Genomic DNA, 17,243 nt, shown 5'->3' with positions numbered 1-17,243 from the left:
AACCTGTATGACTTTCTTTCTTCTGCTATACACAAAAGAAGATATTTTGAAGAAAGTCGGTAACCAAATGTCTGATGGACCCGATTGACTTCCATAGTAGGAAAAAAAAATACTATGGAAGTCAATGGGGACCAGCAACTGTTCAATTACCAACCTTCTTTAAAATATCTTCTTTTGTGTTCAGCAGAAGAAAGAAAGTCATACAGGTTTGGAACCAGTGTTAATTTTGGCAGCCATTTTTGATTTAGTCTTAGTTTTCATCTTGAGACGAAAATACTTATTGGTCTTAGTCACATTTTAGTCATTTTGTCTTTCATAGTTTTAGTCTAGTTTTAGTTGACGAAAAGTCATTGCGTTTTTTGTCAACTTTTAGTCAAACTGCATTAATTTTGGTAGCTATTTATATGTAGTCTTTAGACAAAAAATGTCCTATTTTTTTATCTCTAGGCCAATTCAATTAAGCTTATGAGAAATGTAAATTAAGGTAACAGGCTGTATTGACATTGCACTCTTTAGCAGTAGCACTTGTGCAATTCTACATACCCCTTTTCCTTAGTTCAGTGGTTTTTAGAGTGCCCTACCCCCTGGTACCCCCTCTCTTCCACTTAGACTGCAGTCACACTTTTTCCATTAAGGGACAATATTTTTTTATATATATTTTTTTAAATTAAACAATGTTCAATAAATATGCAATGATGGTAAAAACTTAGTGATACCGGTACTTTTAAAATATTAAATTAAAGCCAGTAGTAAGTCACTGTCTTTATGAGTGAGTCATTCATTCAGTAAGGAAGCAAGCTGCTATTTTTATGAACGGGTCAGGAATCTCACGATTCATTCTAAGCCACAAAATCGTTCACGAATCACCGCTGTGTGCTGCAGTTCTGCTGTGGCTTTCGTTGCAAAATAGAGCAATAAGCCTATGACAATGCTGTTTTAAATGTAGTAAATAATTTAATGTTACCCTTCTGTTTGTTGAACTGTTGTATAAAATCAATGTCTCATTTGAAATCGTGTGGATATTAAGGAAACATTGCATTCTTGCTCGTATAATATGATCGACATTAAAAACACTGGATATCAGCCTATATTTTGATCGCAGATTTAGTAGCACAGATAGCGCAAACGGCTCGTGGCAGAACACAGACCGACTGAAAGACACTTTAATTTAAGTAGAAAATCTCAAATGAAGATCGCTAAACTCCAGTTTACTTGTCTGTGTTGTTTTCAGATCATCCGCGCTTATTCAGCAGTGTAGAGAGCGCGCGCGCATGGTTGCCAGATACTATTGAAAAGACCGGGTAGAAAACGTGTTCTTTTAACAGAAAAGCTCTGTCTGGGGATTTAATTATTAAAATCTGGCAACCGTAAGCATGAACGCTCGTAAAAAACAGTCAATGTGTTGTCGTCTCCTTTATTTGACACAAACAAGTGGTTTTGGTTAAGTTTAAAAATGTTTAAACGCATTTCAGTCTCGTCTTTTTCGTCAACGATATTGCATGTGTTGATATAGTCACAGTTATCGTTTAATGACGTGGGTGTCGTCTCTCATCGTCTTGTCTTAGTCAGGGGAAAAAAGGTCGTCAACGAACATTTTTCGTCATAGTTTTCGTTAACGAAATTAACACTGTTTGGAACAACTTGAGGGAGAGTAAATGATCACAGAATTTTCCTTTTTGGGTGAACTATCCATTTAACTGTCAAAAGATCAAGGAAAAATGTAATTCTTATATTGCAAAATTTTAATCAAAACTTTAAAGAGAGTGTGAAACATGAAAGAGATATACACTTGTAATCATTTGATTTAGAGTTAAGATTAACATGTTGATTGCTTTATCACAGGCAAGTTAATATAGATACAATCTGTGTAAAAAGCTTAATTAAATCCACATTCATTGGTTTCAAGCGCAGGAACTTGTTCTTCCCATCTTAGCATGGTTTCCTCTGGGTGCTCAGGTTTTCTCCACAAGACATCTAGCATTCGTGAATGGGTGACAATAAATTGTCCAAAGGCATGGTTGAAAGAGTGAATGTATGTGTTGGAGATGAGCCCTGTGATGGACTGGCCATCCATCCAGGGTGTTTCCCTGCTTATGACCTGAGATGCTAGGATGAGCTTTAAAGGGATAGGCTATGCAATCCTGAAAAGGACAAGTGCCTTGGAAAATGGATGGATGGATTTAATGGAATCATACTCAGAAGGCTGAAGATAGATGCAGTGCTTTGACAATGACTATAACTCTTATGTAGTCAGACACTGGGTAGTGATTAATAATGGCTTCTCATGTTTAATTCACCAGCAAAAGGAAGCAAAACACCAAGAGGATCATAGAAGAAACAGTCTTGGCACTGGAGTTGCAAAATATGTCCAGACATTCACTAAAAGAGGAGAGAAATACAGATGTTATGATAAATACGATAAATTGAAAACACTGTTTGCCTACACAATGGCCCCTCAATGGAAAATATTCATTTCATCACATATATTTTTGGAGTGTTCATGCAACTGTTTCATTTGACTAAATGTACCATTATAAAATGGTCCTGGGTTCAAAGCAGTGTGCTGAAATCTACAATATGCAGCTTCAACTATGCAAAACACTTATTCACTATATCACCATTATTAGCAGATTATTTTTTATTTTTTATTTATTAGTTATCTTATTTTTATAGGGACTGTGGCTGAATTAAGAATAACATAGCATACCAATCACTATAAAGATATTGCAGAAATAGTGAGAGTAATGTGGTAGTATGCTATTTTGAATTCAGCTTATGTCTTCTAGCAGAAAAATGCAACCATAAATTTGCTTATTAAAATATTTTAGTAAAAATAAGTTTTAACATGTGGTCTCTCTATAACTTGTGAATGTATGCTACTGTGCATCACTCCTCACAACTCTTTATTCATGATGACTTTATTATATATGACTATACACATTATAGCACAGCCTCCCTAATCTTATTGCTTAAGAATTGCAGTCAAACTAAAGCAGATATTGATAATGTAGTGAGTTTTTTCATCATTTTCCATCCACATAAAAAATCTGACCATACAGCAAGAGGTTGTGGCTTACCCCACAGTAGGTTTTGGTGTAGTTGTTGTTGAAGGTGTGGGAAGAGCTCTAGAAGGGAATATACTGTTAATGTATCCAATTTTCTTCAGGAAAGTGTTTCAAACTATGATCATCCAAAATTACAAACCTCTGACCTTCTATTCAAGCAACAATTTCCTAAGAATTGCACTTAATGAATTTGATTAATTAATAATAATTGTTTTTAAAAGGTATGTCGCTTTTTAAAATTTATTTAAAATGCCCCCAAAATATTATTAATGAGAAAATGCAAAAAACATCTTCCAAACCATGTCTTTACTTTATACACTTAATACCCTTTGATAAAAGGGACATAGTGGTGGAAAGAATATGGGATGGGAGGAAAAAGTATTTTCCAAAGCTTTTGAGTTCTCTCGCAAAACTTTTGTGTTCTCACAAAGTTATTTGCGTTTGCTCGCAAAACTTTTCTGTTCTCTTGCTAAATCTGTTGTGTTCTCTCATGAAATGTGTGTTCTCATGAGAGACTTCTTGACGGTGCTTCGTGCTTGTGTTTGCACAGCATCACTTGAGTGATCTACAGAGCCCCTAAAAATATAAGATTGGGAAGAAGAACACCTTTGTGTTCATTTGCAAAAACGTTTGCGTTCCCCAGAGAAACTTTGCGTTCGCTCCCAAAACCTTTGTGTTCCCTCGCAAAAACCTTTGGGTTCCCCCCAAAAACATTGCGTTTCTCAAAAGGACTCAAAAGGTTTGCGAGTGAATGCAAAGTTTATCGGGGGAATCATTTTATTTTTGATTATTATTTTGATTATATTTTCTCACATCTCTTTTTTTTTTTCAACCACTATGTCCCTTAGGGGCTCTGTAGGGCCTACTACGAAACCCTGTTCTTCTGCAGTTTTATTCTTCTGCTGAGAATTTGTATTTCCTCTATTTGGCCCAATAGGTGTAAAGACTGCAAGTGTGTGTAGAACTTTTGATTACTCAATGGGACACACTTATAGTCTTGCAAAAAATGTGTTTACAGAGCTTTTATTTATTGTATTTTCAATACTTTGCATTTTAAAATAAACTTCTACATGTCAGTAGGCTAAGTCGCTATGTAACTAACAGAAGACACAAATCTAAAATTGTGGTGCCTCTAATTAAGTGATAAAAACAGTTGCAAATGTTGTACAAAATAGGCCTACATTATACTCATCTTTGTACCAATAAAATGTACAACACTTTATGTTTTTACTACCAAATTATATGTATCTAATTAATTTAAATTACAATGTAATTCTTTTCCTCGACATCTCGCGATTTCGGGGTAGGCTACACCATAGATATCATATATAAAGGCTAGATGTCTCGTGCGCGCTGCTGGCCAAAGGAGGTCGACGTCCGCACGTGGCAGCCATCTTGCCACAGTGTGCTCGCTCACTTGTTTAATGATGTACTTTTAAATAACCATAACTTGCTAAATTTTCTACCGATTTTCAAACGGTTTGGTTTGTTATAAACGTCAGAGATGTAGTTATGACACTGCATACATACACTGCATACATATGAATAATTATAACATACATGTTCAAGCATTCGGAATTATAGCCACGTTAATAACATTTGTAAGAAACCAAACCGTTTGTAAATCCGTCAAGATTTCAGCGAGATAAGAGGATTTGTGTGCGTGCTGATCACTCACCTTAATTCACAGCTTCACTGTGACAAGATGGCCGAACGGTGATGCCGGAAGTGACTGCGCCATAAGACATCTAGCGTTTATATATGATATCTATGGGCTACACGAGTTCCCGAACGCATGATGGGATACGCTTAGCCTTGACTACCGATCCATTCTGAAGCTGTATTCGGGATAGTGTGGGTTTAGGCCCTGTCCCAAATGGAACCCTAAGCACTCGCGGTCTTCCTCTGAGTCCACACTTTCGTGACGTAATGCCGCTTTGACTGTCGGGAAGAAGTCTGCTGCGGAGCCCGCATCCATTGTAAGCCCACAAGACCGAAAGTGCACATGAAGTGTGCCATTTGGGACAGGGCCCCAGTGTGCCATTTTAAAGACATGGAACAGTCTTGCGCACTTACTTCCTGTCGCGTGCACGCGCTCTCAAGTTGTCAAGACTGCAAGTGTGGGTATTTGGACAAGGCAAATGTTATCAGCAGCTTTATCTCGTTGCTCAGGAGCTAATTAACAGCGAGTTCAGCGGGGAAAACCGCATCATCTCAATAATTGTGCAATCGGGAATTTAGCGAGAGGGATTTGTTCCCCTCACGGATTTCACCTCAGATTCAAGTTTGTGAACTTGAACACGTGAATTCGCCGCAATGATTAAGCTGCTTGATTTGGAAGTGACCCGAGTAAGCATTGCTTCTTGAATCACTGCATTATTGACATGGACTCTTTGCCCGCAATCTCTCTGAAGTTATACTAACATGACTGCCTCAAGAACAAAGTTTAGATGAGGTCTGCACTCCACGCACTGAACGAAGGAGAATGATATCAAGAAGGAGATCAAGCATCCACATCTATTTCACCCTCCATTTATCTCTCAACGTCTTCACGAAGCTAAGCTAAGTTTTCCTTTTTTTATGCTCATTGGTTAAAATCTATCAGGTTATTGGCAACATAAAGTCCTTGTTGCTTAAGACTATCTGGGTATTAGGCTACCACACAATTGCTTAAGGCTTATTTGTTTTCAGTAAGGCTTGCGATTATATTGATAATGCCTTACTTATCTGTTGTCATTATGGCAACATGCTTGTTGCTGCCAGCATGCAACCTATAGGGATACAACACCTATCAAAGCATCTATAAGGTTCATTCAGTGTTATCAGCAGCTTTATCGCGTTGCTCAGGAGCTTATTAAGTTACCCTTCTCTATCCCCAGCTCCTCCTCTCATCCATTCAGGACTTGGCCTTTTGATAGTCCTCTTTGAATCAGACTCCATTCTTCTTGAATTATGTTGTTTCATTAAATTATTGTCATTAAGAACATTAATGATATCGCATTACCTTGTTTCTGTTCTGTTACCCTAAAGGGGTTATCGCTACTCTCCCAGAACAGAACTATACCATCAGTCCAAACTGTATGCTAATTCTTAATCATCTTGACGATAGTGGTCCTGACAAACAACAGTTAAAGGGTTATTCACCTTGCAGCACATGGTCCCTGCTGGGCACTTGCATCAGGAGAAATGTTGAAGTTCTTCACTGTCACTTCAGAGCAGGGTAGAGAGTCATTATGAAGGAGCCCTGAGATATCTATGAAAAAGTATCCAGGATTAGTACAACATTTAGTAGGTGAGACGAGAAGATACACGTTATTGTGTTCACAAGAACAAGATAAGACGATATTTTAATGCTGTTAAAATACATATAATGTAATATAGTACAGACAATAATCAATTTCGATACATTACGCATTATAACAAATGCCTGCAGAGGGCGTCAACAGCCTGGTGATTGTTGTTGTTGCAACTTACAGTAACTTGTTACTCTTTCATATTTGGCCACTTCTTTAAGATAGTTAGAATTGTTACGACGTGTACATCCAAACATGCAAACTCAGAGCAAAGGTTTAAACTTTTTATTGAAATTGCGATGAACAACAGATCATTTCGAAACCCGCAGCTAGGGCTGGCCGATATATCGCATGACGTTGTTATGGTGCGTTCACACCGGACGCGAATAGCGTGTCAGGCGCGAGTGATTTCAATGTTAAGTCAATGCAAAGATGTGTACGCGCGTAAAAATTCCTGCAGCGCGAATAAGGCGTAGAGTGCGGCGCGGTAGATGCGAATACGGCTCATTCGCGCGTCAAGTTCGCGCGAATTGAGCGTCTGGCGCGTTACGCGCAAATGATTTTATTAGTGCTTTTTGTGCATTCACGAGTTGAAAAATCTGAACTTCTGCGTCAATTCGCGCCGCGTTAACCAATCAGGAGCCTGCTTGCTGCTGTCACGTGGTGAAGTGACAGTTTATAATGTTATTTTATGTTTGGCCTCAATAATTATTTTGTAATATGACTAAAATGCACAACAAAGCAAATCTTTCACATAAAAACTTGATTTCAATATGAGAGATACTCATTTTGTATTGAATGCTATTTATTCCATATCTATTCTAGATAATATGAAACATAAAGACAACAAACACAATTTAGTGTATAAAAAAAAATAAAATAAAAAAAATCACAGGACAGGTTTCACTTTTGGAGGCTGGCTCCATTTATTATCAAAACAAAAATAAATGACAGATTAGGTGGGTGCGGGCGAGGGTGAACCTCGCGCCGGGCTGTACAGCGCGGGCTCGTCAGGCAGCGACCCCTCGAGGCCGAGGCCTTATACGGCCTACACTGTCCTCGTCAGCATCTTCACCGTTAGGTCCACCAAACCTAGCTCCTGGAGCAAATTGTGAAAATCCTGAAACCCTCCGGAGGGTCTGGTGGACCCGAGTACAGCGACGATGTCTCCTACGCAGCTGTTTCTGCTCTCCAGAGCATATAGGAGCGGTGACTCTCTCGATTAATGCTAATGCTCGATAAACATCTAAAAAAGATGGCCGCCAACGGGTTTCGAAAATTTCGCCTCTGACGCTCGTAAATTTCGCTTCAAACTTTTGTTTTTACGCGCGTCAATTTCGCTCGATGCGCAAATTAACACAAAGTGGTCAAGCGTATAACTAGACGCAGCAGGCGCGAATTTGACGCGCTATTTGCGTCCGGTGTGAACGCACAGTAAGGCGCATCTCGTCAGTAAAGCCGGTTCCTTGATTAGTAGTAAATTGCCATCACCTGCTTTCAGATGGAGCGGCATTTTCTACACAGAGCCATAGTTCACTGACAAGCTAAGCCATATCGCATTAATTATCGCAGACGTATTGCCTGCGATAATGCGATATGGCTCAGCTTGTCAGTGAACTACGGCTCTGTGTAGAAAATGCCGCTCCATCTGAAAGCAGGTGAGGGCAATTTACTACTAATCAAGGAACTGGCTTTACTGACGAGATGCGCCTAACAATGTCATGCGATATATCGCCCAGCCCTACCCGCAGCTAATTTTTTTTTTTAAATTGAATCGCAGCCTTTGTGATTTCACAAATGGTTTTAATGTCATGCAGTAGCTGCAGGACCTTATAATGTGGTCTATTGATTCTCGTCTGTGGAATGTGTCACTTTAGTTATTTTGCTGGTTAAACAACATGGGTAAATTGCAATTGAGGATTTTTAAGTCGAGTATGCGAATTCAATCGAGGAATCGTGACAGCCCTATCTTGTAACGAATGTCACTTCAGTTATTTCTGAGTATGAGACAGAACAACATCATGCAGAAGAGATTTTGCCACAAACTCAACCAAAGTCACTTGAAGGCTAGCCTGCAACCCTTAATGCCTGTAAGGCTGTGGTACGCAGGGGAGGAGACAAGAGGCCATTTCTTTAAATAGATGTCAATGGAGGAGAGGCTTTATTACACTGAATAAACCGCTTTTTGAGGAAATGGCTTATCATTTCACGAGTTCACACGTACATGAAATCAGACGTAGTAATTTATGCGTATTTGGCGTGCTGTCCAGGAGAGGGCTCCGAGCTCGAAAATTGGCCCGAACCCAGAGTACTCCCCCTTTTACTGGGATAGAAACCAGCCAAGAGTGAGGTGATGGGGTGGTGGAGGGATGCTGTGAAACTGTCATAGTACAGAGGTGAGGGAAGGCTATATTTATACCAGCTTCCTCTTGTGCTGATTGGTTGATTGAACGTGCTCCTCCCGAACTTTGTTACATGAAACTTCATTTAATGTATCGACAGCCCAGCGGCTAATCTTGAACATGTTTGCTCTTAAACACTTAGTTTTGGATTGATCTGTTTTTAGAGTTTACATAAAAAAAAATATTTTTTTTTTTATAAGAGTCACGGACAAATGCGAGACAGGTATGTTTCATTTTATGGTTCTTCTCTTTTATTTATATGGTATCCACAAACAGTAGGCTTGTTCGACTTTATGAATCGCTGTGCAGACCGATCTGCGGCTGACTTGAAGCAGTGCATGCCGGTTCGAAATTTTGTCTGACTTGAGACGGCGCCGACGCCATGGTGACGTATGGTATCAAAGTACCTCAAGAGCAATTCGAGAGTAGACGGAGAACCTCGTAACAGCTTTTGTTGCTGAAAAAAGAAATATATGCTTTATATTTGCAGATTACCTTCATGGAGCAACTTAATTTGAATTTAACTGATGAATTGTGAGGTCATTTGTGGAGCAATAAAGTTAGAATTCTACTCTACTCACTTGATCAGTTTCTCATTTAAAAACAGCTTTAAAGGAGAAACAGCATTCACATTTAACTTACGAGTTGTGCTTGACAGATTATTTTATTCGCGGGCTACCTTGATGGAACACCTGCAATCTAACTTGACTCCTGAGTTGCGCATGGACAAATTTTAATTACAGACTGCCTTTATGGAGCAACATGAATTTTTTTGTGCTCTGTTGTGGTTCCTTCATCATAGGTAAGTTATACCCTGCCATATAGTTGCACGTTTGCCTAAGTTACAGGATATATTTTAGCTTTTCTTTGTTACCTCACATTTACAGCGGTAAGCTTCAAAACCTTTTATATGTTCTTGTTATTGTTATGGTTTCTATTATTATTCAAGTTACTCTTTCCTGCTGTAGTTTTTTCTTTTTTCCTTCAATGCAAATGACTGCAAGCGTCAACTCTCGCCGATCGGTTACACCCAGCCGCAGCCGTCGAACGCACTTATCATGTAACCTACCAGCATCAGTTGTTGCACCACCACCATTCATGGCATAGTAAAGTGTCCATAGTATGCACACTTCAGAATCTTGCTGGAAGAAGTAGGTCATATGGGTTACTTTTTGCCTACTATTTTAGGAGTACTGTGAATTCGAACATATGTCTTTTGTTACCATAGCCCATCTCTGACTCAGCTCCTTCATGCTGATATCACAAGACAGCTTTTGCGTTATGCGTTAAATCTGGCCAATCGTGGAAAAGATGTGTCGTCATCAGAGCTTGTGCAGCCGCTATTGAGAAGCTGCGCTGGCTGAGTCAACTGTCTGCTCTCAAATCGCTCTCATGGTACTATGCCATACGTCACAGTCATGTGGCGTCAGCGATGTTTCAAGTCGGAAAACATTTATAACTGGCATACACTGCTTCAAGTCAACCGCCAATTGGTCTGCGCAACACTGCATGAAGTCAAACAAGCCTATCGTTACATTTTAATATCGTGAGATCTCAGCACACAAGATCTGGTCACACCCCTAACATTTAGCTAAATGTTCTCAGAACATTTCAGCTGTAGAATATCGTAGCCACCCATTTGAATTATTGCCATCATAGCCTCACACAGAACTTGTTTGCAAAATAAATGGAAAAGAATGCAAGGGTCTAAAACCAGAAGTTGAATTTCTTTAAGTTGACACAGTGTGGCATTATTGCGCAAGATGTGGAAAAAGCAGTGAGACGCAGCAGTTACAGACATTTGTCTAGCTAGCACATGTTGTTTTAAGTGCAGAGGTGGACAGTAACAAAGTAAATTTAGGCCTACTTGAGTACTGTACTTAAGTACACTTTTTGAGTATCTGTACTTGTTACTTTAATTTCACTACATTTGAAAGACAAATATCGTACTTTTTACTCCACTACATTTCTGTCAAGGTCCAGAAAGGTTTTTTTTTGTCTATTCAGTTGTTTAATTCCTATAGGTTTTGTGACATTCTAAAAGCTCTCAATTCCTCAGATACTTCAAACTGGTCAGTGTATTCACTAGGTTGCTTCAGAGGCATAAGGTACTGTATCAATGCAACAATAATAAAACAATGCATTGACATTTACTTTATTTTTTAAAAACAAGTACTTATGTACTTTTATTTAAGTAAAAATCGGTCTTTACAACTTTTACTTGTAATGGAGTAATATTTGACCAGTTGTATCAGTACTTTTACTCAAGTAAGGAAGTTGTGTAGGCCTACTTTGTCCACCTCTGTCTATGTGAACCAGGCCTTATTCTGCCCGTTCTGTACTTAAAACATGGTTTCTCTCAGGTAACCTACCTTGCATGCTGAAGAGAAATATGATGTCACCACCCTTGATAAACTCTCTTCTAGTCAGATCATTGTTCAATACAGCATATGGATAGATAAAAAATTCCCCCACATATACAGTCTCATTGCCAATGGTGTCTCGAATTCCATTCTTTCCAGGATTGTCCCAGTAATATATGCCATCTGTTACAACAAAAATAACAAAAGAATTTATTTGATCTTTAGCTTAGTAAAATGCTGCATATGAACACAGATGTGATAGAAAAATAATAGGATCCTCACTTGGAGATGCAGGGTCAGTGGTGATGCTTTGTTCTAAGGACATGCGCTTCTGCATGTGTGGATTCTGGTCAAGCATCTGGAAGGTTATTTGTCTCCATGGACAAGGCCACTGCAACTGGTCATCATATGCACCAGATACCAGACGAACCAACATAAAAAGGTAATTATTCTGATTCACTAATGCAGCCTGAAAGCGATAACCATCACTGGAGTAATACAATGGACTGTAATGTGTTGAAGATTCCCTTATTGAAAATTTATATCCCTTTATCTGCCATGTGAGGGGACACTCAGTCTCTGAAATATTGATATCATCCAGTGAGAAGCCTCCACGGGAGTTTCCAGCTCCTTTACGGGCTTCAAATACAACTTGGAAGGTTTTATTTGCATTCAGTGACACATGATGCAGTTTCCAGTAATTACCAGGGAGTTCTGCAAGAAATAAAAGGTAAAATAAAAATTTTTAGGAACATTTTAAAAGCATAGGCCGACATGTGTTTTTTTCCCCTGTAATATTACATTATAATTGAAAAAGAGACAGACCTGTGATCTGATCCATAAGTCTGAGAGTTCCTCTGTTGTCTGCTTCATTCTGGTACTCTCGGATCCAGATGTTGAGCTGATCAGACTCATTACCACTGTGATAGTAGTAGAACTGCAGACACTGGACTTTGCAGTCTCTTTTAGGGGTCATTGTCTTGCTCTCCATTCTGGCTGTGTGCCCTTCCTTCTTCCCCTCAGTGCTGAAGTGCATGAAAAAAGACGTCCCTGCAGACATGAAAACAGGTGTATAGTAGTGTGGAACTGGGTGGTACAGTGACTGCTTCTGTGGATGGCAGTGAAGCATTTATTTTTGGGCAACTGAAATAAAATAAAGTCTCTTGCTGTAGGGGTGCAACAGATCACAGTTGATCCTTGATCCATACGGACCAGAATCAGCACGCATGTGATTCACGGATCTCACCATTTTGTTCTTTGCTTAAGTAGGTGTGGTCAGTCACATTGATGCCACTCACTGACTTCACTCTCTGCCAGCCATAATCCACAGCAGAACAGACACTCATCTGACACAGAGATTCATCATCAAAACTGCAGTGGTCAAGGAAAGAGATGGAGGAATCTGTAATCCAAACAGACAAACACTGAGGCAAAATAAATTGCACATCCATATTTTCCCCAGTTAGACATGTCCCTGGGTCAACATATTTTTGTAATTGATGTTGATCCAGGAACAAATTTTCCTGTAATTTCAGGAATTTCAATTCTGCAAATCAATTCCTTACAACTTCCCATTCCCATTCAATGCGTTGTCCTTTTAGGAATTTAACTATAATATTTGTTTTCATGCAGTACCAGAAAGGACTCACTTGTTCCAGATGCTCAATTCGCGCTCAGTGTGAACGCAGCATTAAAGGACAAAACATGTTTTCCCTTCTCTACCACATCAGACTTCAAATTCTACTAAAATGTTTAACATCCACAAACTGCAAAATGAAAACAATGTGTGTAAAATACTCACTGCATTTATAGAGTTTGTTGAGCTCAATCGCATCATATTCACTGATGTCCAGGCGTTGACCAATCACATCTTGGAACTCAGGAAGCTTGGTGATGATCGTGGGTTCATTACCGTTACTGAAGGCATTTTTATCATAATGCATCACAGAGTAATAGTCATATGGGGTGCCTTGGGTGGTGGTCACATTCTCGCTGTATTTATCAAAATTTCCCTCATAGCCTGAAAATAAAGACTACGGAGTTATTAAGGTGATTATTCATAAAGAATGGCTTATTAAAGTGCTGATTAGTTAAATGGGCACTGCAATCAGTATGTCAGTGAATATATGTATTTTACTGTTTTACTCTTTTCCTAAAAATAATAAAAGTTCAGAGCAACCTTTTATGATGTTTTCAAATTTGATGGTCAAATAATCATCTCTGTCATATCTTGACTGCTCATGCAAAAATCCTAGTGCATGGAGAAACTCATGCTCAACAATGGCTTTTGTTCCACAGCCATTTCCAATGGAAAGATTCTGGCCTCCAGGAAATGTGCGGCCGATATATGACCAACACCTGCAAAATAAGAGAGAGATAACGGCACATTCACGCAGCACATAGGTGCATTCATATTTTGTCTGGTAGTGTAAAAGAATTTGTTAACTCATGAATGTTTAAGGCCCTTTCACACCAAGATCGATAACTATAACTATAGGCTTATTAGCATCCACACCAGCAGACAATAATGTTCTGTTTATTATAAGTGCACAATGAGTTTTGTCATCTGCCACTTTTTTCCATTAGCTGGAAAAATAATAATAATAAAAAAATTATGAAAGCAATTCTAATGATATTGTTCAGTGAGAAGCCTCCACTGGAGTTTCCAGCTCCTTTACTCACTTCAAATACAAATTAGTTACAAATACTATCAGTCATCGATATAGTTGAGGTGTGGACTCTGCTATTCTTTTATATTTAGAATAATTTTTGTTTATTGTTATAGTTATCGCTCTAGGTGTGAACGGGCCTTTATACTATACATTCAGTATAGCATAGTTTAGGCTGTATCGGAATAGTCTATAATACCACATATTACTAATATTGTGGATTACGGAAGCATACTGTACCCTTCAAGACTCTTCACAGAGATGTAAAAATATTCAGCTGCTCGGGGCTTAAAGTCAATACATGATTTCAGTCTGAACTGCTCAAAAGCTCTCAAAATTACTCCTTTATAGTTCATACCTATAATCACAATCAATAATACATGATAGATGAAAAACATATAACAGTAAAACTACTTAAAAAATGATTTGTTAAACTCTAAGTGAGAAATCCATGTTTTCTTACTGAGATTCACACTCAGCTCATAGGGGACGGGAATATCCCACCGGTACTCATTCCCAAGAATGGCACTCCTTTGATTAGGCTTTAAAGCAAATTGTTTTAAGTACCCTTAGAAATATCATATTGACTGATGTCTAAATTATCCAATATTCAATGTACTTTGAGAATTTCTTAGAAGTGAACTCACCACCATGATGTCTCCTTCTCTGAGATTTAAACCTAGCATTCAGTTTAAAATAAATATGCTTGTGTTCAGTTTACAGTAAATATGCTTGTGTTCAGTTTACAGTAAATATGCTTGTGTTCAGTTTACAGTAAATATGCTTGAATAAAATAGGAGTATAAATAATGATTTATGAACAAAAACAGATATGTTAGCTTACTGCTAATATAAATGTACTTTTGTTCTTGAGAAAATATAGTAGTTTTACCTTTGTTTATATCTGGAATGTCCTTCCATTCCTCAGTGCCTTTGAGGAGAATATAATGAAGGAAACAAAATAAGACAAAGATGTTATGTCGGAAAATAGAATTGAGTGCTAGTCAACATAATTTTAGTGAAACAATCTGAAAGTAAAATGAGAAAAAAGCTATCAAAATTTCAGACCGTAATCACAACAGGATATTTTACACTGTGCAAGTGAGACATATTACAAGAACATTACAACAGATTCGTGTCAGTGACTGAGCTGTACTTACCATTTATATCAGGTTGTGGCTGAGAACATGAGATATGAAAACAATAGTCAGACATCAAACAAATATTTGTAAAAATCAATAACTGTTTATCACCTTTACAACGACAATGTATTATAACAGAAACCTTCTACTATCCAACTTACCATTGGTGATGCAAGACAAAGTGCCAAAGCCAAACTCAGCAGAAGAAAAGCACATAACTGCATTTTTACTGGGAATCATAATGATTACATTTTATGAATGATGTTTTATTATTTGCATTAATTTTGCATTGCAAGCATAATGTAAGGGATACACCAAGTATTTAATAATGTTGAAAAAACTACTATCTTAATTACATTTAAGAGCATGAAAATATGTGATTAAAAAAGAAAAGTGGGATACATACCAGTTCAGTCGTTAACAGCTAAAGTTAAAACATAAAACTGCTTGACCACCGAGCTTGGCAGGAGAATAACCAAGTGATTATTATTAGGCATTCCCTTGAAGTCTGACAGGTTATCTAAATATGCAGTTAGTACAGTTTTATTTTCTTTACTTCCTTATGAGCTTCCATTGGACAATGACACACACACACGCATACCGCATTTAGCGCATATAGCATAGAACATTCCATCAAAGTTACTTAAACCTGTAATGCAAACATTTTGACGTATTCTGGTCATATTTTGTAAAATTTAAACTTGAATTTTTATGTTTTTAATGAAACTGTCTTGATAATTTTGAAAACTGGGCAGTGGCTTTCTAGTTCCCAGCATGCTTTGCAGTGGACTGGATAAGGAAAATAAAGGTTAAAAAGTATTTGGTAACACTTTATAATAACATTCAGTTATAAGTCACTTATAAGTTATTAGTTAATGATGAATTAATCATTTACTAAACATGACTATACATTCATAAATGATTAATAAGTGATATGCTAACATTTTATAAATGTTTTGTTAATTCGGTTATAAGTCATTTTTAAATTATTAGTTAATGATTAACTAATCATTTACAAAATATGACTGTATGTTTATAAATTATTAATAAGTGGTATGCTAACGATTTACAAATGTGTTGTAAGTTATCAGTAGTAATATGCTACACCATATGTCAAAATGATTGATGGCCTCTCTAATTGATTAATGGGTTGACCTTTGCCCTTGCCCTGTCCTTGCCCTAGTGTTGACCTGCCCTAGTGGTGACCTTACCCTCTCACTGACATAGTCACCTTTGACCTTGTATCCTCCGGGGTTTGGAAATGACCTATGACCGTTGATTAATGGGTAATATTTATGACCTTGTGAGTATAAGGGATTCATTGATGATTATTTGAACTTTGGCCCGGTTCTAAAGTTATGAGGGTTATTTTTGAGCTCTGACATCTGGTTGTGTCACATGCCATTCCAGCACATAGTGGGGGTTTTCCGAGCACGTATATTTCACACTAAAGTTGAAAAACATTCTGTTCTTTAAAAGAATTAAAATGAAATGCTTATAAAATAAATATATAATATAAACTAAATATCTTGCTAATTAGTTAAAAAACATTCTGTTCTTTAAAGGTATATAAATGAAATGCTTATAAAATGAACATCTTACTAATTTAACTAACGTTGAAAACATTCAGTTCTTTAAAAGTATAAAAAATGAAATGCTAATATAAAATATATAATATAAAATGTACTGAATCAATTATTTTAGTTTTAGATAAACAATAAATAAAATCATATTACATTTTCAAAACAATAAATAAAATCATATTACATTTTCAGAGTTTAAGAAGTAGCTCCTAACACATCAATGTCCATACCACGTATGAATGGGTTCATAAAAATGCATTGAGTTTAAAGTTGTAATACAAAAGAACCTGAGTGTTTCCCTCTCACACCAGCGTTTGACAGTCATGAGACATTGTGAATGTTTTGGTAGTGCTAAAATTATTTCAAAGTATAATCTTAAAAGTTTAAAGTATATCTTTTAAAAATAAAAGATGTTTTAAATTAAATTAATTATTTAAAGTCTTAATAAAAACAAATATTCTATCGATGGTCTGTGGAAAAAACTTGACTTGAACTTAAAGTATATTTTTTATTTATCAGGGGTATGTAAAACAATTCAAAATTTGAAGTGTCAACATGCCATCTCACACATGTGAAATGTTTAATAATTCCTTAAGTTGTCTCTGTGAGAAAATTACCACATAGGTCTATCTTCAGAGAGAGAGCAACAATGAAAACATTTAGAAACTGATTTAATAATTTATTATAATTTCTATTATTTCGCACACACACACACAAACACACACAC

The 17,243-nt window shown here is 37.3% G+C and overlaps 1 protein-coding gene across 1 annotated transcript; it reads right to left on the bottom strand.

Annotated features, from left to right (window-relative positions):
- Positions 1-664: 664 nt before the first annotated feature.
- Positions 665-15,444, bottom strand: LOC311067360 (meprin A subunit beta-like). The gene is made up of 16 exons (XM_084089170.1): positions 15,340-15,444; positions 15,095-15,162; positions 14,952-14,970; positions 14,684-14,722; positions 14,440-14,471; positions 14,256-14,334; positions 14,033-14,150; positions 13,303-13,481; positions 12,925-13,143; positions 12,370-12,525; positions 11,949-12,173; positions 11,406-11,837; positions 11,133-11,306; positions 6,210-6,318; positions 3,078-3,125; positions 665-2,379 (listed from the first exon to the last, which is right to left on the bottom strand). Exons 2-16 carry the CDS (start codon positions 15,155-15,157, stop codon positions 2,289-2,291), a joined length of 1,983 nt encoding a protein of 660 aa, XP_083945296.1. The 5' UTR covers positions 15,158-15,162; positions 15,340-15,444; the 3' UTR covers positions 665-2,288.
- Between the last annotated feature and the right edge of the window lie 1,799 nt (positions 15,445-17,243).

Source organism: Abramis brama, assembly GCF_963993115.1.
Source record: "Abramis brama genome assembly, chromosome: 17".
NCBI lineage: Eukaryota > Metazoa > Chordata > Actinopteri > Cypriniformes > Leuciscidae > Abramis > Abramis brama.
This window is presented reverse-complemented; position numbering and strand designations above follow the sequence as displayed.